Consider the following 23513-nt stretch of genomic DNA (forward strand, 5'->3'; position numbering starts at 1 on the left):
TCTCAGGCACTTTAATCACTTAAAACCAACGTTCAAGTCTTATTACTGATGTCAGTTTCTCCATAGATCACATGAATCCATTCCTCAAGCGTAGGGATTTCTGTTGTCAACCAATTTCTTGTGAGAGCTTTCTTACCTGCTATCAAGAGAATATTAAACATCTGTTTCTTCACGAAGCCCTCAACTTGTTTGGTCCAAATCCTAAATACAGTATCTCAAAACAACATAGTATTGGTACTTTCCAAACTTTGTTCATACAAGTTTCAGCACTGCTGAAGCAACAGACATCCCCAAAATAATTCATAATGAAGATATTAACATCACCAAGTTCTTCTGCTACTCACATATTAATCTTCTATAATTACATATCTGATCTCCCTTTGAATTTATCTGTACATTTATTGTATGTACTTACTAGTTTAGTTCAATTATTTATTTATTTTTCTTATTCTCTTTGTTTTTCATTCTTACCGGACAGACTGCAAGAATATGTCTACATATATAATCAATCAAGCTTTTTTTAATGTTAGGTCCATATAAAAACTTCCATTTTATACATTCTTATTCTTATTATGATTATTCTTATTGTTATTATTATTATCTCTGTATAGCACTTTTTCCAAATAAAGGTAAAAATGAATAAATCAAGGTTTTGCAGATATAAAGGTTTGGACAGTTGCATGTATTTGTAGTTTGACTAGACGCGACTTGCTACTTAAACTTTCTTCTTGAGTGAGATTTCTGCTCAGTATCATTCCAATACTTTTGTCAGTCACGCCATTATCAAGTGTTTTATTACAGCTGGTCTAACGGCTGGCTGCTGATACAGTCAATACAGAAGAGCAATCTCAAAAATTGCAGTTCCTATTACACCCATAAACCGAAATCAATATAAAAAAAAAAAAAAAGGGTTTAAAAATTGGGGTGTTTGCTGACAATGTTCATGCAATCACAGATGGAGCTGTACACGGTCCGACACGTACAACTCTGATGTATTGGAGGCTTCTGACCAGCTCACTTATGTCCTCTGGCAAGAATTTTTCATTTGAAGCTGCAATACATGAATGTGCAACTGTGAAACCTGGAGCATATACAATATTTCATTCTAACTTTAAAAAACAGTGGAGCACATCCTCGATAACTAAGACACTTGAGCCATGACAGATATTGTGAGGTAAAATAATGATGAGTCATCATACCTGCTATTGAGGGGATTCAGACAAACATTGCTTCAGGGTGTATTTAGGTTAAATGTGGCCAAGGTAATGAACAATCATTCATTCATTCATCTACTTTGAATCATCAGCTAAAGACATTTCTCTCTACATTAAGCAAAATTCAGGTATTCAAGCTGGTGTCAAATTACTACATGGCACACGTTCTACATGCTCGACGTTTCAGGCTTTGAACTGATGAGTTACATAAGACTCAAGGTAAATTCCAAAGATGTTACAACACTAAATCCCTGCTTTTCTTCTTCTGTATACATTTCATCAAATGGGTTCATTGTTATCAGAGGTTTCGGCAACATGCTTTCAGAAAGCACAGCACCGTTATAGAGGATAACACAGTAAAGCAGATGGAGCCACTCGTTTGTTAGGCTGAATGGAAATATGAGTTGTTTTTATGCTCAGATTAGTAATGTATGAGGCTCAAACAGATGCTTTTACACTCTGATGGATATTACCCATGGAGCATATAAAGCACCCATACACTGTGTTCACACTTCATACATACTGTAAGTTTATGCAAACTTTGTTCAGCAGTAGAGCAACCAGCATGTTTTCTTTTCTTTGTTGATGTATTTTTTTTAAATTTAATTTTTTTTACATGTATAATGCAAGGGCGAGATTTTTCCTTTTGGGCATTTTAAAGCCTCATTCCATCAACTGTTCCTTCACATTACCATGAAAATGGTCTCAGGCTAATTCTTCTTTAACCTGCTCCCCCTCTTGAGACTGCAAACTGTACAACACGCTGCCAAGATCACATATTCACACAATCTGTCAAGAGGGAACTGTTGTGAGTCACATGACCTGCATGCTCAACCGTGTGTGTGTGTGTGTGTGTGTGTGTGTGTGTGTGTGTGTGTGTGTGTGTGTGTGTGTGTGTGTGTGTGTGTGTGTGTGTGTGTGTGTGTGTGTGTGTGTGTGTGTGTGTGTGTGTGTGTGTGTGTGTGTGTGTGTCCCTCCAATCTAGTGGGCTGCTTCTTTCGCCTCATTTCCTGCTGAGAAAATGTAATTCTGGGCCGTAACCTCTTCATTAACATCTCTGCAGAGTGAATAATGCACACGGCCGGCATCCACTGACTTCTGACTGACTTGCCACCACGTTATCTTTTCTCATGTAAATGGAACGGAAACCTCTGGCATGTCGATTCTATTTTGGTCTGCACTGGGATACGTTTGTACAGAAGGTTACCGTCTGTTCCTCGCCCGAACAAATGCATCCCGGAGCAAATAAGCTTTCACCCAAGTGTTCCTCCAACACGTGTCAGTCCGTTATGATGACACAATTACTTGTCTTTCATTGGTAATTTATTTACGTGGATGTAAGTGGAATGACGTCATTGGACTAAATGTAGCGACCACATCACAAGCAATGCAGAAAATCAGTTCAACGAAGCAAGAACAAATTGTTGGGATGCTGCATTAACACAATCCATGTGTTAAAAGATTGTTCATCCTGCAGAGCGGGGATGCAGAGCTCTTTTTAGTTTAGGCACCTCCACATATGTGGCTCTCGATGGGGCAATAAAATGTTCATAACTCGCATACCTCAGCATTTCAGGCACGCATGAAAAAATGCCAGACACTTTATAGGAAGAAGACAAACAAATATGACCAGATTATTGTATGATTGCACCTGTGAACCTCAGTGAAAAATTGGAAATGGATCCATCCTGCTTGTCTGCCCGAATCCAGGTTGCTGAATCTTGTGGGTGGCCTTAACAGCTAAGATTAGGTTATTATTATTATTATTATTATTATTATTATTATTACCATCTACAAGTTAGGCTCTTGAAAATCCCCATAAACTGATCTAAAACTGAGTTTTTTGGCAGCTCACTGCTCGCTCTAATTCATGTGGTAACAGATAATGGTTGTCACCATTAATGTCCATTAATGGCAACTTAGTGGTGACGGAGGGACAAATGACTGAAAGCCATTTGGCTCTCTGTCTGGCACATGAGAGCAGGCGAGCATTAAACTTGTTAAAGTGTCTGTGGAGTGAACATTAACAGTTCATTGGAGGTAATGTGATCAGGCCTGTGGGCTTTTGTGTGTCAGCTCAGTTCTGCTCTTTAGACCAATACGTAGTAGTCTACCCCCCCCCCCCCCCCCCCCCCCACCACCACCGCCACCACCACCACTCCCACGCCTCCTCTTTTTTTCCCAGTTTTTGGCAGAGGCTGGCAGTTGGTATGCCAGTGTGTAAAGAGTGTCATTAAGCCTTCATTAAAACACAATCATCATTAGAGAAGGATTAGTGATTCCCTGGATATACCACTTCAGCAGCTCAGGAATATCAAAACATTGTCAACGTATAGAACAATTGTGTCTGCTTTCTGAACGGCACCCCTTCGCTCTGAAGCTTTTATAAATAAAAATTAAATAAACGTTAGCGCTCAAAGGTGGCCCAATTTGGCCGGCTTTAATCCTGGAGATCAATCATGTGACCAAACATTTTGGCATTGCGCTTGGTTGTATGTGGAAACTATCAGAGGAGACTATATATGGTACCTCCACCGTCACTAGAAAGTCAATCCAGATTACGCCATTCACCGATAATACTGAGGAAACCCACACGAAAACAACCTGTCAAGTCACCGCATCGTTTTTGTCCGCACGTTTTTGTCATCCACACGATGTGGCGTTAAGGTAGTGACGGCCAAATGAAGTTTCATGAACCAAAATCTTCATTTTCTGGAGCCATTAGATGGCGCTGTCTGTTCAACAAATGTTTGAAAACACAAATTCATTGCCAGTCTTTCAGCCTCTATCTTAAAGTCCAATAGCGCCACCTGGAGGAGTCAGACAATAAAGTGCTTCACGAAGCTTCATGAAGCTTCAATTGGCCGTCACTAGTTTTAGGAGCCTGAAAACAGTCTTTTTTTTTTAAAAAAAACTGTTTCCAGAGTAGAAATATTGGAAAACCTTGGCTTTGACGTTTGGCCACAACAATTTGCTGAAAACGATGATGTCATGGCCCCGCCTCTTGACCCCGATAACCCCGCGGCCCTCTCAACAATGGCAGCCTACTGATGAGTCATTTTAAATTTTCCCAAAGGGATTTAATAAAGTATGATTCTTCTTCTTCTGTTCTATTTGGTGTTAAATTTGTTGAGTTCTCCATTTTGCCATGATTCTTGTCCTCTCCGGTTTTTGGTGTTTTTCTGAAGAAAGCTCACATTTGTCTGTATTTATAGATAATGGAATCGGAAATTGAGAGTTGGACAATACCGGCATATTGGATATCAGCAACAACAACAAAAATATCGGCCATCCCAATTTTCTATGGTAAAAAATTGGTTCCCTCAAGAAAAAGGTTGGGAACTACAGACGTAGATCGTCTAGATTAGCAGTCAGCGACCCACAGGCCACACTTGAATCTCATTTGACCTTTTTCAGATAAACTTACTCTAATTACTCTGTAGCTACTGGATTACAAAGTAGGTTTCTAATGAATGGCGATTATTCCAGATAAATAATTTTACTCTGATTGTGTGTTGGAAAAGCAAGTTTCAGAGGAGTCGGCGAGTCACACACTCTGAGGGTATTTGTCCTTCCTACTCGGGCATTTTGTCTCAACACTTTAGTTCACATTATCCACCTTGATTGACTGTTACAATCAGCATCTATAGAAATTCTCTGTATGGATTAAACCACATCTGAAGCTCCCACCGTCTGTCCTGCATTGGGACTCTTTGATCACGGTGATGTTTACTGCAGTCACATCATGTCCACATCTTCACACTTTTAGTGTCATTTTTTCCAACCTCTTTTCTTTTCTTTTGATCCATGTTGATGTGTGTCCATACTGAATGGAAGACAAAGGTTTCAAAGCCTTCGCCGAGTGTTTGCATCCTATTGTGTTGTACGGTATATTGTGCTCTTTTTTTCATCTTGAGATTATAGAAGATGTGTTGACATATTTCATGGTATTTAGGACTCCAGGACACAGGGAGTTAACTTGTAAGGCCTCCCAAAATAAACACTAACAAAAAAACTACAAATAAAAAAAACCCTTTTAAACCAAAAATGTTTAAATTAAGTCAAATTTCACGATTACATTTCCTGGACTAAAATCCTTTTTATTGTCTGTTTATCTACACTCTATGCTCCTTAACACGTTTAAAGGGATCATATGATGCAAAATTCACTGTCTACAGATTTTCCAGCAGTAATAATCGTCCTCATACCTGGACTGACGTCCCAGAAGTGAAGACAGTCTGTCCTCTCTCTCCCTGGCTTGTTTCAGGTTTTAAAAAGTGTGTTGCTCCAACCAGCCAATCAGAAATCAAACCCTATATAGTGTCATCGGGGGTTTAGCCAATCCCAATCAAGGTAGGCCCTCCCTTTGACTCCTCCCACAATTAGGCACGTCTGCTCTGGCAGATGGCACTACGAGAGGAAGTACTTCCTCCTCTTCCCAAGATGGGCATGTGTGGGCGGAGCCAGTCCAGCTCACACAGACACAGCAGATCCTGAATCCAGCTCCTATGATCCAATATTCAAATGAGGAAAATCAAGGAAAAGCTTTTTTTTTTTTTAAATGAAACTGGATAGAAAAACTGAAGCATGAAAGAATTCCTTTGTGTGACTCAGTTATCAATCGTGTTTGCCGTCAGTTGACTAAACTGTTTTCCCAATGGATCGATTGTACGTTACAATAAGCTCACATCTAAACAATCATTAGGAATTTGAAGTTCATCTCGACTCCAATGCACCTCATCTTTTAACAGCCATTCAAAACAATTGTTGAAATGTGCAGCTGAACACATGCCAATGGGAGTTTGTAAGTGGAGTGTGGTTATTACACTGTCTAATGATCATTTCCCCCAGAACACGCCTTAGTCCGATCCATACTTGATCATCATTCATTCAACTGTGAATCATATGAAGTTAAAGACACTTGTTAACTCAACAATTGTTTGAATTTCTTTAATAAGCAATTCAAAGTGCTGATAACTCCGAACTGAACAATCTCTAATATTAGTTACTGTACATCTGTCACTTCAACAACATCAACAGACCTTTTCTAAAAACAGGAAGGAAAGAAAAATAAGTAACATCCTCCATAATACATCCACTAATACTGGTTGGTTGTAGAAATAATCTCAGTAACACGGGTAGAAAACAAATACTGGGCTTCATTACAGTTATTCTCCATTTTGTAAACCCATAACAATAATCCTTCCTTCTATTCCAAAGAGCCTTGTGTGTGATGAGCTGCTCGATTCCTCCCCGTCAAAATGCAGACTCAGTATAGTTTGTCTTAAATCCCAGACTCATTAGATCTTCGTGCTATGAAGTCGACTTAACTTACATGAATGAAATGAAAAAAGAAGTAGTGTTTTATAATAAATCTACCGACATAGTGTGTTTTGAGTGCAAATGACAGGATAATTGTTCAGACGTAAGCGCTCTAACAAGACTGAATGAATTGTTGGCCTTTGTGATAGTACGTGTGTGTTAATCTTTTATTTTTTCAGTAGCCCTGTGATGAAGTGGTGAACTGTCTATGATTAACCCGCCCAAGGTTTGGGGGTAAACTCCAGCCCCCTTCAAGCCTAAGTTGATTAAAGCACTTAAAACAAATGGATGGTTGAAACCACAAACGTGAGACTGTGTTTCAGAAGTACCGCCTGTTTATCCCAGTTAATACGCAGCACCGAGTTAACGGGCCGGTTCTAAGTTGTCCTCTGACAGAACGTCATCGAGCATGTTGCTCATCAAACACACATCAGTTGGAAAATCAGCCTCTCGGCTCCTCCAACACGGATTTCCTGACACTTTTTCATCTGAGTGGGCCGGAACATCATGAAGGCAGCGGCTGGACTTTCCTCTGTGAAGATGTCTCTCTCTCTCTCTCTCTCTCTCTCTCTCTCTCTCTCTCTCTCTCTCTCTCTCTCTCTCTCTCTCTCTCTCTCTCTCTCTCTCTCTCTCTCATGCGCACACAATGTAATAACAGTGCAATATGTAATAATATAATAAATGTTCAACTCAATATGTAATAACGCCACATTTTGTAATAAACATCTTGAATGCATTATGTCATAAACTTTGTAATAACTTGTTACAAATTGCAACAGTTATTACAAAATGCAGGTGTGTACATTATATGTAATGTAATACATTTTCAATTCATTATGTAATAACACCACATTTTATAATAATCTGCATTTTTTAAGAAACAATGCATTTTATAATAACTGTGACATATTGCAACAGTTATTATAAAATGTGGGTGTTCTTTTGTAATAAAGTAAAATAGTTCAGTGCATTATGTAATAAATCATCAAAATTGATGCCTTAATGACAAAAGCCATCACACCATCAGAATAACATTACGCTTTCCAGCTTAATTAGGATTTAGTTAAATAAAAAACTAGTAGGATATTTTATTGCTCAGGTCTAAATCAAAAGTAACCATAATCATCATAATGGAGAGTGTTTTTCACAAGCTGGGAACTAAAGCTTCACTAATTAATTATTACTAACACAAAACTTATGGGTACGCTCAAATTTTGCAAGACATAAACACATGCAGTGTGCATTATGTGATGTAAATATTATATATGATGCAAAGCATAAAAACACTAAAACCAACATTTATTACATATTGCACTATTACATAATGCAGCTCTACACACCCGCTTTTTGCAATATGTAACAAGTTATTACAAAATGCCTCAGATTATTACAAAAAGCGGCATTATTACATATTGAGTTGAAAATGTATTACATTATTACATATTGCACCGTTATTACATAATACATGGATATTGCCTAGTGTTCTTAATTGATTGAGTACTCAGTATCGTGAACATTGAGAGAATGGAGAACAACGGGTTGTATGGTAAAATTGATTTAGTTTCCACTCTTGGAGTTTACCTGAAGTCGTGAATGAAAATGAATTGCATGTAAGGAGTTTGTCAAGACCAGCTTAATGTGTAGTGGGAGAATATTAAAAAAAAAAATCAATTTCAAAGGCAATCATTCTGAAGCATCCCTTCATTAAGAGCTTCCAGATTGTTCTGCTAATGAAGTGCTCTGAATCTTACGGGAAAGTGTAACCAGGGTGCTGTTTTCTATTACCAACTGAAGACCTATTCAGTATTGATGGAGTCAGGAAAAAAACGGTATATAATTGCAGCTTCAACAGCCTTCCGTTAATGCAGCAAATGAAGTGTTTTGCCAAAAAAACTTCACATTTTGAAACAAAAGCACGCAAGTAATGTATTCCTCAAATCCAAATAGTCTGTTATCAGTCAAACATAATTCTCGCTGATATTTCCGTGTTGTGGATGAAAAAAAAATCACTTGTAAATAGCAAATAACTGATATATTGAAGTGTTAAAATACGTGTTAAAACCGTCTTGTGTCTCATCCTCGTACTGTGCAGCTGCATCCTCATAATGTCATAAACAAAATGATTGAGTTCCACTTGTATAGATATTTCATAGTGAAACATGTGCCCCCAGTGGTGGTTACGCCTCATCACACCAACCAAAACAATGTTTTCAAGAATTTCCCCCAGAGGATAATAATAAAGTATTACTGATTCTGATACTAATGCGGGAACATCACAGTCCAGTAACTAACTTTTGGCCAAAGTATATTCTGATATTTAGCAGTGGCCCTGCGAAGCGAACACATCATAGAAGTGTTGTGATGAGTTGGAAAATGGTGGAACATCTAATTAACACAGCAGTATAATTTGGTTTTTAATGATAAATTTGTTAAAGAAAGAAAGAAACAGAAATAAGTGCACGTATATCAACACCAGACCAAAAAGCGTCAGATTGTATTTGAACTCTTTGAATTGTTTGATCGATTCCATTGTATTGTGTGTTGATGCTGCAGGATCGATCTATATTTCCATCCATCCATCCATCCATCCATCCATCCATCCATCCATCCATCCATCCATCCATCCATCCATCCTCCAATCTAAAGGGTTAAGCAGACATGACAAAATCCATAATTTTTATGACTCAAAGACCTGATTATATATCGTCGATGCTCGTTGTTATCATCATAGTACACGTATATGTGACCCCTATTCGTGGTTTTAGGCAGACATTGTTGTTTGGGTGTCCATCCAAACAATCTGGGTGTCCAAAATGTATTTGGTAGGTGACTGGTGCTTCTGAACAGTAATATATTTCCTTTTCTGCCTGGTATTTATTTATTTTAAGGTAATGGCTTCTCTTCATTGGTGATGGGTTCCACCTGTACCTGTACCTGTACCTGTACCTGTACCTGTACCTGACTCCTCTCACTCCAAACCTCAATTCATGTCCTTGTTTATACCCCCTGTAGTTTCACATTGCTTCTATATGCAGCCTAAACTGAGCACCTGTAAACTCTGAACTGTGAAATAGTTTCTATTCTCCTCTCATTAGTTATTAATTGAATATTAGATCCTATTTGTTCTCTGCAGGCCTCCTATAGCTCAGTCCAACACTTTAGAATGTCACAGTCACACTGAATTAAATTGGTGAGGGAACAAGCATGATTGTCAATACTTATATTAAAATCAGCATTTCCACAACAAAGAATATTTTATTCTTCAATGAAAAGCATGAATGATGTACAGAATTCCTCAGCATCTTTGAAAAGAAATTCCTCCTCTCTGCTTCAGCATCTGAACTCACCAGGATGACTCAGAGAATTACCAACCAATCAGAGGCCGCCTTTCAAAAGGTATATACCACATGGTATCAGTTGACCAGTCACATTGCTCGTTGCTGGGCGTAATACAAAACTGGAAGTCAGTTGTTCGTTGTGTACACCAGCTGATTATTTGCTATATTTCGGTGAAAAAAAATGAATTGAGGCAAAATTAGACGGTGACAAGTAGTGATGAACATTATACACACATTTTATAGGCTCTGAACGACACGCCTGCTGAATATCAAGCTCTAAGGTCTAAAGCTGGGTACTGGAAGGTAGACGGAGGCTAACTCCACCTAAAGAAGGTGTCAGAGGTCGACCCAGAACCCGCCGGAGAGATTCTATCTCTTTATTAGTCTGGGAGAGGCTGCAGAGGACAGACATGTCTGGGCTTCGCTCTCCATATTGCCACGGACACCCCGTGTGCACGAAGCAGAACAGAAGATGGATGAATGGAACTTTGACCTCTGAGTTCTCCTCCTGTAAAGTCTATTTTTGGCTTTCTTTTTTGGGGTCATTTAGATTGTGAAAGCAATACTTTGTGTTTTCCAGCTACAGTTGGTTTCCCCTTTGCAAACAGCAGCTGAGGTTCTGGAAGACTTTTTCTAAATGATAATTGATAACAGCTTGACATACGCAGCGCAATGAACATTGAGTTATATTTAACCAGGTGACTCTGTTTTTGGTTAAACAGACAACAAGCAGCATCTGTATTTTATCAGTTTGATAGGAAGCCTCCTAACACATTTCCTTAACTCCTTTAGGAAGCCTCCTAACACATTTCCTTAACTCCTTTAGGAAGCCTCCTAACACCTTTCCTTAACTCCTTTAGGAAGCCTCCTAACACCTTTCACTAACTCCTTTAGGAAGCCTCCTAACACCTTTCCTTAACCCTGTGACATCATCCACGGGGTTAAGGAAAGGTGGATAGGAAAGGAGATAGGAGGGATGATTCAGAAGCACCCATAGACCCATCGTCATCACGGGCTACACTTTAAGCTAAACCTAATATAAAAAAAACGACTTCCTCAGCAGCCGCCACACTACAGAAATCCTGTGATTCCCCAAATATAAAAATCTGGTGGATAGTGTTTCTTTGTTTATTTTGTTCTTGCTCCAGCCGACACCGGCATGCTCTGATGGTGGGATACTCTACTTTCAGAGGGCCCACCTTTAACCTTAAGCCCCATTTGATGATCTCACTGCATTAAATGTAACAATGTCACGTCACCCGTCGCCGCGTTTATCCACGACCTCTCTGCCGAGGTCACCAAGTGTCGCTCTGCTCCCCGACCTCCATCTCACCCTCAAGCACATCGCCAGCATTTCTGTCAAAATCCTTTTAAGGGACTAACTGTTGGTTGCCTTCCTACAGACAGGGAACATTGACCATTAGGTTTCTTTCTTCTTCTTTTTTTCAAAACCTCACCATTGCTGAGGATCTTCGGCTGAAGAAAATTGGAAATAAAGACGGATCCGTTTACTGATCCAGTTCTGTTACAAGTGGCCCGACGGGGGCCGGGGGCCACTGAAAATGCGGCTTTTTAAAAAAAAAAAGTTCCAAAACGACACCCAAGGTGGAACTTTTTTTAGACGACAAACCTGTTGTCATGGAAACAGTGAAAATGCGATGTCTCCTCCCAGGCGGCCATCGTGGAGGACTAGAACTATTTAGGGGTCCATGTAGACAATAAAGTGGACAGGGTTAAGATCACTGAAGCCCTTTACAGAAGCCGTCTCTATTTTCTGAGCATGTTTAACACCTGCTGCACTGTGCTGAAGGCTGCTCTATGGGTCTGTCCTCTATGCTGTTGCATGCTGGGACAGCAGGCGGAGGGTGATGGCTATACGACTCTATACCTCCTCTTTGTAAACGGTGCTTTTTGTTTTGTGTTTTCCTGTTAAACTCACTCTGCTATGCGATACCATCACTGAGCTTTGGCCCTGCATGCCTAAACATTTCACTTAATATTACTTGTTGAATTTTTATTCTGCAATGCTGATTCTTCAATCCTATTTATTCTCTGTGTGGAGCCAGAATTTCCGCCAGAGATTAATGAAGTATTTTGGATTCTGATTCTTTCGAAAACGTGCTCGCCTTCCTCCAGCCGGCCATGTTTTCTCCCTTCCTTCAGTGTGTCTCTCCCCCTCTCTCTCTCCCCCCTCCTCCTATTGCTCCATCTAATATTCAATCCTTGCCTCGTCTCTGCTTCTCTCTGGTCGTCTTTTTCTCTCCAATCTCCTCCAACCATCTCCCGAGCTCTCTCGCCATCTTTGATTTTTCTCATTGCCCCTCTTCATACTCTAACCCCCCCCCCCCCCCCCCCCCCCCCCCCCCCACCTCGCTTCTGTCATGAGCGTCTCCCTCGTTCCTCCCTTGTCTTTCATGGATTAATAATCATCTGGTGGAGCTGCAGCGAATGCTGTTGTACTTTCCAGACCGGTTGCACTCAGGTATTGACTTGAAATGTGTTCAAAGAAACCACAAGGGAATTTTGAAGCAGCTGCTGCACTTGTCCTCACTGCCAAGGTTAGAGTATATATCATACAAAATATGGATCAGCTACAGGGGAGGCAGATATGTAACACCATACTTAAGGTAATGGACGATAAAAGAGGTTGAGGATGTGAAATAAAGATGTGCCTCTGTAATGAGGTAGAACTGTAACGGTCACTTCTCCACTGCAGGAATGATGCTGATGACAACTTCTGACCGGGAATTCAGAAGAAGAATTGGCTGTAATTGGGTCACGATGTCTAATTAGTGTGTGTGTGGCTGTCTTTATATTGTGAGGAAAAAAACTAACTGACAAAAAACACAAGTTTCTTAGTCTCTCTCTCTCTCTCTCTCTCTCTCTCTCTCTCTCTCTCTCTCTCTCTCTCTCTCTCTCTCTCTCTCTCTCTCTCCAGGAAACCAGCTTCCAGGATGTTGGTTTACATTTTTATTGCCGATCAGAATTCTAGATATTGCTCATTCAAGAACATAATTCAGATATCATTTAGATTTCCCATGAAATATCAAATTTGAAAGTTTCACAGAACATGTAGCCCGAACACAATCATGTCCCCGTTTATTTCTTTAAACGTCTCCTTGATTTTTCTCGGGTCTTCTTGCACCTGTCTACTCGCAGCCTCCTCTACTTTAATTCAGTCAAGCTCTTTGAAGTGGCAAATTTCAGCTCTTGCAGGTTTTCCGTTGGATTAAGGTCAGAGCAAATAGGTGGCCACGTTCCAGCCGTCGCCTCTTTGGGCCGTTTCATGTGAACTTTTGGCTCCATGAACCAAAGAGTTTCATCTCCAGATCCAGTTTTCTGTCGCTTCAATAAAGTCCATCTTTCTGGTGGCTCGGTAGTGTACAGATTTTATGATTCCTTTAATGTGTTCAATGCAGCCTCGTGGCATGATGGTGCCTCCACCTTGTTTCAGAGGACTGGGTTTCGTTTGGTGACCTAGAAACAAACGGATGTAGTGCATCCTCAAAGATCTCCAGTCTCATGGCTGGATAGAAGAAGGTTCTGCGACCTGCGGCTCTGGAGCCTCACGTGGCTCTTTGGCCCTTTTGTTGTGGCTCAATGCAGCTTTCACTAAATTATACCACAACAAACATTTCAGCTTATCTATATTTTATTTACAGAGCAGAATTATTTTCAGAATGACTCTAATTGTGTGGATAAAAAGGCTTTTAAAAACAAAAGGCACAATTAACTGAAATTGGAAAAAATTATAATTCTTAAACGACCAGAACTTCTATGGAGAGAAAAGCTTGAGAATAATAATAAAAAAAAAAAAACTGCTCAGAAAAGACATAAAATTGTGAAAATAGCGAAAATGCCTTTCCTTCCTGTGTCCATAAGACTCTATAACGTGTCCGTTTAAAAAGCTTTTGCTGTGTTTTAGTTAAGTTCATCCTGTCTGTGCTTATATCAGTCACCGCTAAGCCTTGTGCATATTAATATTTAATATTACTTATTTAATTCATATCCTGTCTCATTTGATATTTGGCTTTCTTTCAGTTTATTCTGTGTGGAGCAATGGTTAAAGGAATCTTCCTCTGGGACTAAAGTATTTCTATTCTCTTCTATTCTAAATTGTCAAGAAGGACACTGCAAAAATCAGGTAGAAAAGCAACTGGAAATGTTTAAGATCCTAAATTGGAATTAAGATTCCTTAAACGTATCAAAGATACAGTTTTTGTTTCAAACTACTGTTTATATGAAACCTTATCAGCTGTGTTGTGTTTTTTTTAAAGGTTAAAAGTGTTTTGCGGCTCCAGGTAAAACTGATTTGGTGGAAAACTCACCAGGCTGACTCTGTTGGCCGTAAAGGTTGAACTCTGATCTACACCAGACTGCATTGCAAATGACATTGTAGTTGTTTTAGTTCCAGAAAAAAAAACCAAAAGACAGCATTTCTACTTTTCATTATTATGAAATAAACTGGAAACAACTAGAACAGTTTAATTTCGTCAAACCATCTTTAAATGGTTCATGAAGGTTAGAGGAGCTTCAACACTGTACCCCAAGTAAATTTAAATACCAAATGATATCAAAATATTAATATAAATTAATTACCATTTTGTTCCTGTTAATTGTGCCCACATAATGAAAACATTTTGTTAATTTTAACATCATGCTAAACGATAATGTTTGTCTAAACTGAAATACGTCTGCGAATTACCTCGACAGATTAATTGTCCATTTTAATTAAAGTCAAAGTAATTACATTGTGTGTGCAGCAAGGTCAAAGGTCAAGCATGGCTGCAACTACATGACACCATAAAGGGTCTGTACATGGTGAATTAGGTGAAGGTGTGATAACCGTTAATGTTTTTTAAATATTGCAATGAACACATGATTCACAATAAACAAGGACACTTCAGAAGGTCACGTTAGTGTCTCTCTTCCTTGAAATGTATTTTTTAATAATGCTCTTTTTCTGTCTTTTTTTTTTTTAATATGATTAATAGCACAGTTTTCTGTGTGTTAACTGCACTCTTCTTTCATACTTGAAATTCTACCTTTTCCAATGGTGCAGAAAATACACTTGATCTCAGTTCAGTCAGTTGTTCACACTGTATATTGTGCTTGTTGATGTCACAGCAACAATTGATTATGGAGATATTGTGCATTTCTATAGCAAATCACTCAGAGTAACAGTTCTTGTTGGAAACAGGAAATTAAAAAAAAAAAAAGGAAGATATTTTTGTGAAAATTTCACAAACATTTTGGTATTTTGTTAATGATGGGCACATCGTTTCAAAAAGGCTGTGTAATGAAATTAAACCTGAAATTGCAGGACAGCCAGTCGAAACAGGAGTGACACGGGACTCTGAGCAAGAATTATTACTATTTGGATCACAGTCAAGGTATAGTGTTTAAAGAATACTAATTTATTGAGAAGAAAATATATTTTGCCACAAGATTCTCGAGACGAGGATTTAATGTGTGGGTGAGAGTTCCTGCAAGAAACGACTGGGCGTCTGAAAGAATAGAGGAAGAATTAGGAGAACTGGCAGTCGTTTGTATGTAGAGCTGCAGTTTAGTTCTAACAGAACACTGTGTTATGGTGCACATGAGTGTTGGAAGTGAAGGCAAGCATGAGGCAGCGTGCGGCGGGACCTAATCAGAATGGAAACCGGTTCCCGGGAACAGATGCACACCTCCGTCCTGGACTGAGGAAACCTGTGAAGGACGGACAGTATCTGCGGCAGCCCAGTAACAACACTGAGATAAGAGTGCAGTCGGGCCGATCGGCGCCCGAGCGCCTGCCCTGAGCGATAACTGGGAGATGAAATAAACAACATACAAGCAAACAACTTAAGCCTTATCATAAGCTGGACTCTGCTGTGTTTTTGTTATGATTTCCAAGCCATTTCTGCTTTGATGAACAGTATCCTGAGGTACTACACTGGGGAGGGAGGGGAGGCGCTATTCCTGGATCCTGATCACACTGGCTCGGCTCGGGAGCTTCTACCAGTGAAAACTGCCTCCTCAGCTGTTATTAATGCTGAAATGTTAAATCAGATATTGATATCATGCAAAAACAAAACAAAATACAGGGAGCACAGGCTGTAGACACGGGTGAGAGGATGATTTATTATTTATCTGTATTCACAATTTTCCTTGTAAATATATATGTATGTGTATGTGTATATATATGTATGTGTATGTGTATATATATGTATGTGTGTATATATGTATATATATAAATTTGTTGGTAAATATAAAAAAACTACAGGGGTATGAATGACTGATGATTGACATTTGTGCAGAGAACAATACGCTATAAAAGTGAACAAAATGAAGAGAACCCAACATTCTCGTGGCCTGATGACGAATCTGATGCTATCAGGGTGAGTCTCAACTATTAAACTTCTGATATGGACGATAAAACGAGAACACAGACGGCGAGTCAAACCACTACGGGTCGGCCATGTTTGTTTACAGGCGCATGAGTAGAAGAATTATTTACCACGGGGGAGATCCGCAGTAACGGCGCTCAGTCTCTGCAGGAGGGAATCGCAACCGTGAAAGAAACGTTCCACCGTGGGAGCCGGTCTTAAAAAGTCACGGATGCAGTGGATCCGAACACCACTGTCGGACCCCCAAAAAGGGAGAGAAAGTTTTGCGGATACACTCATTTTTGTTGTCGTGTAAACGGGGGCATAGACGGGTGAAAGTGACGCTTTCTGGAAACGCTGCGGCTCAAATTCCGTGTCGATGGCAGAGAGGCTACTACTGCACATGCCCACCACGGCCGTAGTAAGATGTAGATTCACAATAAGAACAACGTTTTTCCTCCGTGGTGTCATGACTCCCAGTCCATATTCTCCTGGGATTTGGTACTTTTATTTTGACAGTCACCGTACTAACAATCGTGGTCGTCTGCCCACTGGAATGTCCGTGTTCTCCCATTGTTAATGTTTATAACACATTGTTCTCTTCCGGAAGGTGTGTGTGTGGTTTTATTACAAAAACAACCAACAGCACCCACTAGTGGTTCGACATGAAAAGTGCATTGTATTTCAGCCATTTCTATGCAAACGGACATAGTTTCCAAAACGTTGCTTTGTAAAGATGAAACTTTTCTGTAAGGAGAAGGAAAGAACTTTGGCGTATAAAAATTTACGCTGGGCAGCTGAAAAGCTCAGCTGCATTTGCTTCTATATATTTTTTTTTCATCTTTTTGCTCTAACGTGTGTTTGTGTTAAAATTATAAGTAGTATCAAATTATTTCTTTCTATCTTTGCCAGCGGGAGCCGGAGGAAGTCTGACACCTCTGTTGGTTCAGCCCATCTCAGTCATCCTGGCCAGGACATTACTCTCCTCTCCAATGACGGGAAAGGAGGACTCCTGCATTCCTTTAGCCACGCCCCCCAACGCAGGTGAGCACACACACAACAAAACATGTGTTGAATATAAACAGCTGCAGTACATAACAAGGGGGCAAAGTTCACAAGGGTAAAAGAAAACAACTATGCTGAGGAGCCACAATATCTAAAAAACCAACTGTAAAATCACCGTTCCCCTGAGGAAGTCGCTACGCAGGTATTTTTACTGTCATGGAGTTTCTTGGAGTACTCTGGCGTCCTACTGTAACCCAAAGACTTTGCCTGTAGGGGTGAATGCACAACCCTCCACCGACTCTGTGATGGACTGGTGACCCGTCCATGATACAATCTATAATTCATTCGATTCTCCAGCTCACATAACATCAACTTTGATATTTCAAGAAAGATACAAGATGGATAGAACCTGTTTTCTAGCAAAAAAAGCCTTTGAGCCAAATTCTGAAATAAAGTCTATAAAGAGATATTATGAGCAGCAATAACTATAATTCATCTGAAAGCCTCACCCATAGCCCTTACCCTGCATCTTCATCATTTCTGTATTGTACTATATACTGTATATTGGCTTGATGTATGTGAATCCTTTGTAAATTCATAATTCCATGTTTTATTTGCCATAAAATGTAATCGTATCTATATCTAAGACACAAGTATAGACAGATACAAGGTTACTTTATTTAGTACAAGGTAAATTTGTGTCGCAGATTTTGTGATGCATTTAGAATATCAAAACAGGAAACACACAATGAACCGAGCAAGCAGATACTTCGCGGAGTGACAAGAAAAACAAGACCAACAAGACAAGTGCTCAAGTGCTTTAGCCTCCACCGGCTAAAGGGGTCCTGACCAATCAATCAGACGTTTTTCTTCTTCGTCATACTTGTCTTCCTCTCTGGTCTGTGTCCAGTTCATGCGATACCGCCCCCTACCAGGCAACTGTTGTAATTGCATGACGTTGTCCAGGCGGTTGATCCGCCCTCAAACATGCAGTGTGAAAAGCAAAGTCAACCAAATGAAGGTTTGAACATTTCTGGGAAAGTGATCGCAGTGATTTGAACTGCAACGAACCTGGCAAGTGGGAAGTTTTACTTTAATTGAATTTATTTGAAAGCAGAACAAAGGGTCTGATCATTTGGGTTGAAGTATAGTAGTATCTGTTTCCCTTTGGAACAAAGAACTATTGTGGTGAAATTATCATCCTGGGTTTGAGGTTTTCTTTACTGCATATTTGATATCTCAATGCTGTTTTTCCCTGCTTTAAAAAACAAAAAAAACAAGCTACCAAGAAGCAGCCCTTGGGAATGTTTGTTTCAAGTTTGAAGGGTCTCTGGTCCTGTCAACACCAAAACGCTGTTTCATGTTACCTCATCGTTTTAGGCCGATCGTCTAAATGGAGCAATGCTGAAAACAGGGTTGCTTTGAGAACGGGTTCCAGAGTGGAGAATTTTGAAATCGCTGCCTCTGCGTTGACGTGTGGTGAGATGCACATTTAATATAAACGATGATGTCCTTACAGTGTCGTCTTCGTTTTGGTGTGTTTCTGTGGCACAGTTGCAGCGCCACCGATAGGCCTGGCTTATGCACTGCATCGTTTAGAGTCGTATTCACGCTGTTAACGCACATATTTCCTGCAACCCGCGTGGACGGGAAACTTTTTAAGAAAGACGGGGAGAAAAAAGGTTGTTTTGGCTCGTGTGGACGGGGTCTTTGTATGTCTGTGCACCATGACTGCAGATTAGAAAGGTTGAACGGAATATAATCGAGAATGCATGAAGACGTGGCGGTAATACACAGTGTATCATATAAATAGTTGTATCTGGATTTTGACAGGCTGCTCAGTGGCTCACATTAAAAGTACTGTAAAAATAAAGTTCCTGGAAAACAGGTTTACGTGCATGACAACATTCCGTACACGTTTGTTTCATAACTCTCCTGTTATTGCATCCTTTTTTCTTTTTTTGTTTTTTTTTATTGCAGCTGCACGCTGTCGTTGCTTTTGTCATTTTGAGCTGCTTAATTGCTCAAACTATTTTTTATTGCTGTGCAGATGTGATTGCCTTGAAATGTGACTCTGCTCTTGGGTGCGCTTCACGGTCAAGTCGTCATCAGTGAAAAACCGTTGTTAATTAACCTCCAGCGAATGAGGTGAGAGTAGAGATGCAGTGACAAGCGCTGACTGTTGGAAACCTTTGGCTACCTTTTCTCCACACAAAGGCAACGGAATAGAGGAGATGATTCAATGAGGAAAAAAAGTTCTCTTTAGCCATCTAGAAGGTATAGAAAAATACTAAAACCGAAGGGCGCTGGAGAGTCACCTGGAGAGTAAAATTACTATTAAAAGGTTGATTTTGTACTAAAAACACCAAGAAAAAAAGTAGAAAAGTAAATTGCTACATGAAAATTACAGATTAAAGGATATTCATGAGTTTCTTTTTAGTTACATTGAGAGGTAAAGCTGCCAAAAGTACAGCAAATATACCAAGATGAAGAGCTCATGTGTCAAAGTAAAGTAAAACTGGGAATAATCTGATAATTACTGGTGAAATTGAAGCATTTTTTCCCTCTGATTTACTTGTTTGTTTTGTTGTCGATGCTGTTACAGGGGGCCATTTACTTTTCCAACACTTGAGCAGTCCCCAAAGAGCTTCACACTGTTGATCACATTCAGCCTTTCATATACACATTCACACACACTCACGCACCAATGGAGGCGGCTGCACTCCTCAATCCATCCATCGCGAGCAGTTTGGGCTCCAGTGTCTTGCTCAAGGACATTTTGACATGTGGGCATGGGCAGTTGGGGAATCAAACCGACAACCATCCATACCTGGACTGACGTCCCAGAAGTGAAGACAGTCTGTCCTCTCTGTCCCTGGCTTGTTTCAGGTTTTAAAAAGTGTGTTGCTCCAACCAGCCAATCAGAAATCAAACCCTATATAGTGTCATCGGGGGTTTAGCCAATCCCAATCAAGGTAGGCCCTCCCTTTGACTCCTCCCACAATTAGGCAGCTCTGCTCTGGCACATGGCACCACGAGAGGAAGTACTTCCTCCTCTTCCCAAGATGGGCATGTGTGGGCGGAGCCAGTCCAGCTCACACAGACACAGCAGATTCTGAATGCAGCTCCTATGATCCAATATTCAAATGAGGAAAATCAATAAACTTTGACTACAGGGTTTTTAGACCAACCAGACCAAGAGGAAGAGATGAGAAGCTGTAGAATATGACTCCTTTAAGTTTGATAGTACATAAAGACTCAGCGCTTTCGATTGTGTTTGTTCCAAAACCTCTCTTTGTGTCCTGCAGCGCTGTTGGTTCAGGTACCTTGTTCCACATCTTTTCACACTGTCATGAGACTCTGTGTTGTAATTCCAGGCAGACCACAGACGATGGCCTCGGTGGATTGCGATAAGCAACCGCTGTTCCCGCGTGGCTCTAAAGAGAGAGTGCTCCACAAATGAGACGGATTAAGCATTAAGTGGTAATTCCTGCTTTGCAGTGCGTAAATCCCCTCTTATCTCAGCGTCATCACCACAGGCCTCTACAATACTGCCACCTTCTGCTCCTTTACTCCCTTTTTTCTGGCTCTTTCACTTAAACCTCGGCTCAGTCACTGTCTCTTGTCGCTGGAGCCGCTTCCCATCCTGCATGTGTGGTGCACCCCGTCCATTTCCTTCTGTTCCCCGACAGATCCCAGCCGCTGGTCACTGACTGGAACACTGCATTCTGCCTTTTTCCCATGCGCAGATAACAGTCACACACACACACGCACACACACGCACGCACGCAAAGGCAGTGGTCAAAGACACGAGTAGTATTGATTTCTCTGCTCTGAGAGGTGGATTGGGCATGTGTGCCCCAGTCTTGTCACAATATTGCTTCCAATTGGGTGTTTTTAAGGCTGCTGCGTTGGGACATTGTGTAAAACGTGAAAACAAAAACAATATGCTTTGTGCATCACTCTAAAATAGTATAAACAAGGTGTCTGCGGCCCGTGGCTCGCGACCATGTGGGGAACTTTAGTGGTTCCCTGAAGCTTTGACAATTTCCTTTTCGAACCAGACTCATGTCCACAATGATCAGAAACGTAAGACAGTTAAAACTGTTAAAATTAAAGAGGGAAAATGAGTTAAGAATCAGAAATCGTCAACCTTGATAAAATTGTAAACTAAACTAAAACTTCAGAAAGAAAATCAACCGGAATTGCAGTACTATGTGCTATATTTATTTAGTTAGTTAGTTAGTTAGTTAGTTAGTTAGTTAGTTAGTTATTTCAGGGACAGTGCATATTAATAAACATTCCTGTAAATCTGCCAGAATTAGCCAACAGGCTATATTTCATCTGGAGTCCCATCGCAGGTCATCCTACAAACTACAAAAACATTAAAGCAGCAGCATAGAATAAACAAATATCAATATTTACACTACTTACAAGTACACACACATATCACATACATCCTGAATACATCCATATGGAGACATATACACAGAGCACATACAGACACACACCAGGCAAGAGGTCAGCAGGGGTCGGCGAGAGGTGGGGTTAATGCTGACAGGTCTGATTGTCAAGGAGCCATAGTTTTAACTGTAATTTGTATTTGTGATATGATATGATATCCGTTTCCGGGTGGCGGGGGTGTCAGTCTGAGCACCGTCACCCAGGTCACATTGCACCCATTAAGAACCTTTCCTGCGGGTGGTGAGCCCACGGGAAGGTGGCGCCCGGCGTGGGACATGAACCCTCAACCTTGACATTGTGAGTCAGATTCAGATACATTTTACTTGGAGATTGACAAAAAAAACGCTTCTTTAATATTTCAACTAAAACAAGAACAAAACACAGATGTTGTGGTTGATACTCCAACCTCACAATGAGAATAACAATACTGGATTCTGAGCTGCGGCCTTTCTCTGCACGTTCGTCCTGTTTGTAATGTTTCTTCAGGTTCTTTGGTGTCACCTTATTGTCCAAGAACATAACAATACAATACTAATGCACAGTTACAAGCGTGCATGACATAAAACTTACTGTGCATGTTAGAAAAGTAAGTTGAATGAAAGCAAGTCAGTGATATCATTTATTTAAAAAAGGAGCACCTTGAAGTGTTGTCAAGATGAAAAGATGAGGAGACGTTCACCAATGAGAGAGTCTGAGAATCCGCAGAAAACCATGCAGAGGCTGAAACCCATTAATGGGTTACGTGCGGTTCAGGCCTTGAGGCTGAATTTCATAAGAGACGCAGAAAATTCACTTGTGGAAATCATTGCATTTGCCTAGGATGTTATCTGAAACCGTTTTCCTGAAGCACACTTCATGACTGCATCCAGTTGTGAAGTGTGAGTTTAAACTCAAGCGTCCAAACAAAAGGAGGCAAAGAAATGTGATGCAATGTCTTGTGCCCGGGGTCATTAAGCGTGAACCGAGGCTGTGACTGGAAGAACTCAACTTTTAGAAAAAGCTCCGACATCGACTCCATGGAAACGGAGAAAAGCTTAAGTAGGTGGAGAGTTACAGTCCAACTGGGTGGTCTGTCCACTAGAATGTCCGTGTTCTCCCATTGTTCATGTTTCATGGACTTAATTAGGGCCATGAATGTTCCAATTGTGTGCAGTTTGTGACAGTAAATTAGGATTTTACCTTCACCAACGGACGTTGGGTGAGAGGTTTATGTTTTCATCTGTGTGTGTGTGTGTGTATGTATGTATGTATGTATGTATGTATTTCTTTATATATTTATTCATTTTGTTCGCCAACGAAAGTTGGGTGACCAATACATTTGGCCGAGAAGGTTATGTGTTCATATGCGTGTATTTATTTATTTATTTATTTATTGGTTTGTCTGTATTTTACCAACTTTTTACAAAGACTACTCACCCAAATACAGAAATCTTCAGGGATGATTTGTCCTCATCGAGGACCAAGCCATTAGGTTTTAGGACGTTAACGGGGAACCCTTTCTGGCTAAATCTTACAGAAATGCAAAAAAATTTTTATCAAAGGAGATCAGCGTCTGTCGCCATGGAGACGCTCTCTGCTCGTTGTTTCACACGGTGATGTGACCTGACCTCCCTAGTTAGCATCGATATGAGCTAATGGCTAACATGCTAGCGATGCTAACTCAGTTCTGCAAACAAATGTGGCGTTGGCGAAGGACTGCGCTCTACCGAGTGTAGCTCTAGTTCTATGAATCGTTTTAATCTGCTACTGAATATTTTTCCTTGTGGTATTAAAGGCATGTAAGTTTGTGAAGTGGTGTCTAT

General features: G+C 40.3%; 1 protein-coding gene across 2 annotated transcripts in view; it reads left to right on the top strand.

The window, feature by feature from the left end:
• The window catches only part of naaladl2 (N-acetylated alpha-linked acidic dipeptidase like 2), a 376461-nt gene that overhangs the window by 212291 nt on the left and 140657 nt on the right, over positions 1–23513 (top strand). For both annotated transcript variants that reach the window (XM_080474206.1, XM_080474205.1), the window contains one exon: positions 17155–17286. In XM_080474206.1, the coding sequence (XP_080330332.1) occupies positions 17155–17286 (132 nt within the window). The remainder of the gene's footprint in view (positions 1–17154; positions 17287–23513) is intronic.

The sequence above is a fragment of the Lipophrys pholis genome (genome assembly GCF_963383615.2).
Source record: "Lipophrys pholis genome assembly, chromosome: 10".
Taxonomy (NCBI): Eukaryota; Metazoa; Chordata; class Actinopteri; order Blenniiformes; family Blenniidae; genus Lipophrys; species Lipophrys pholis.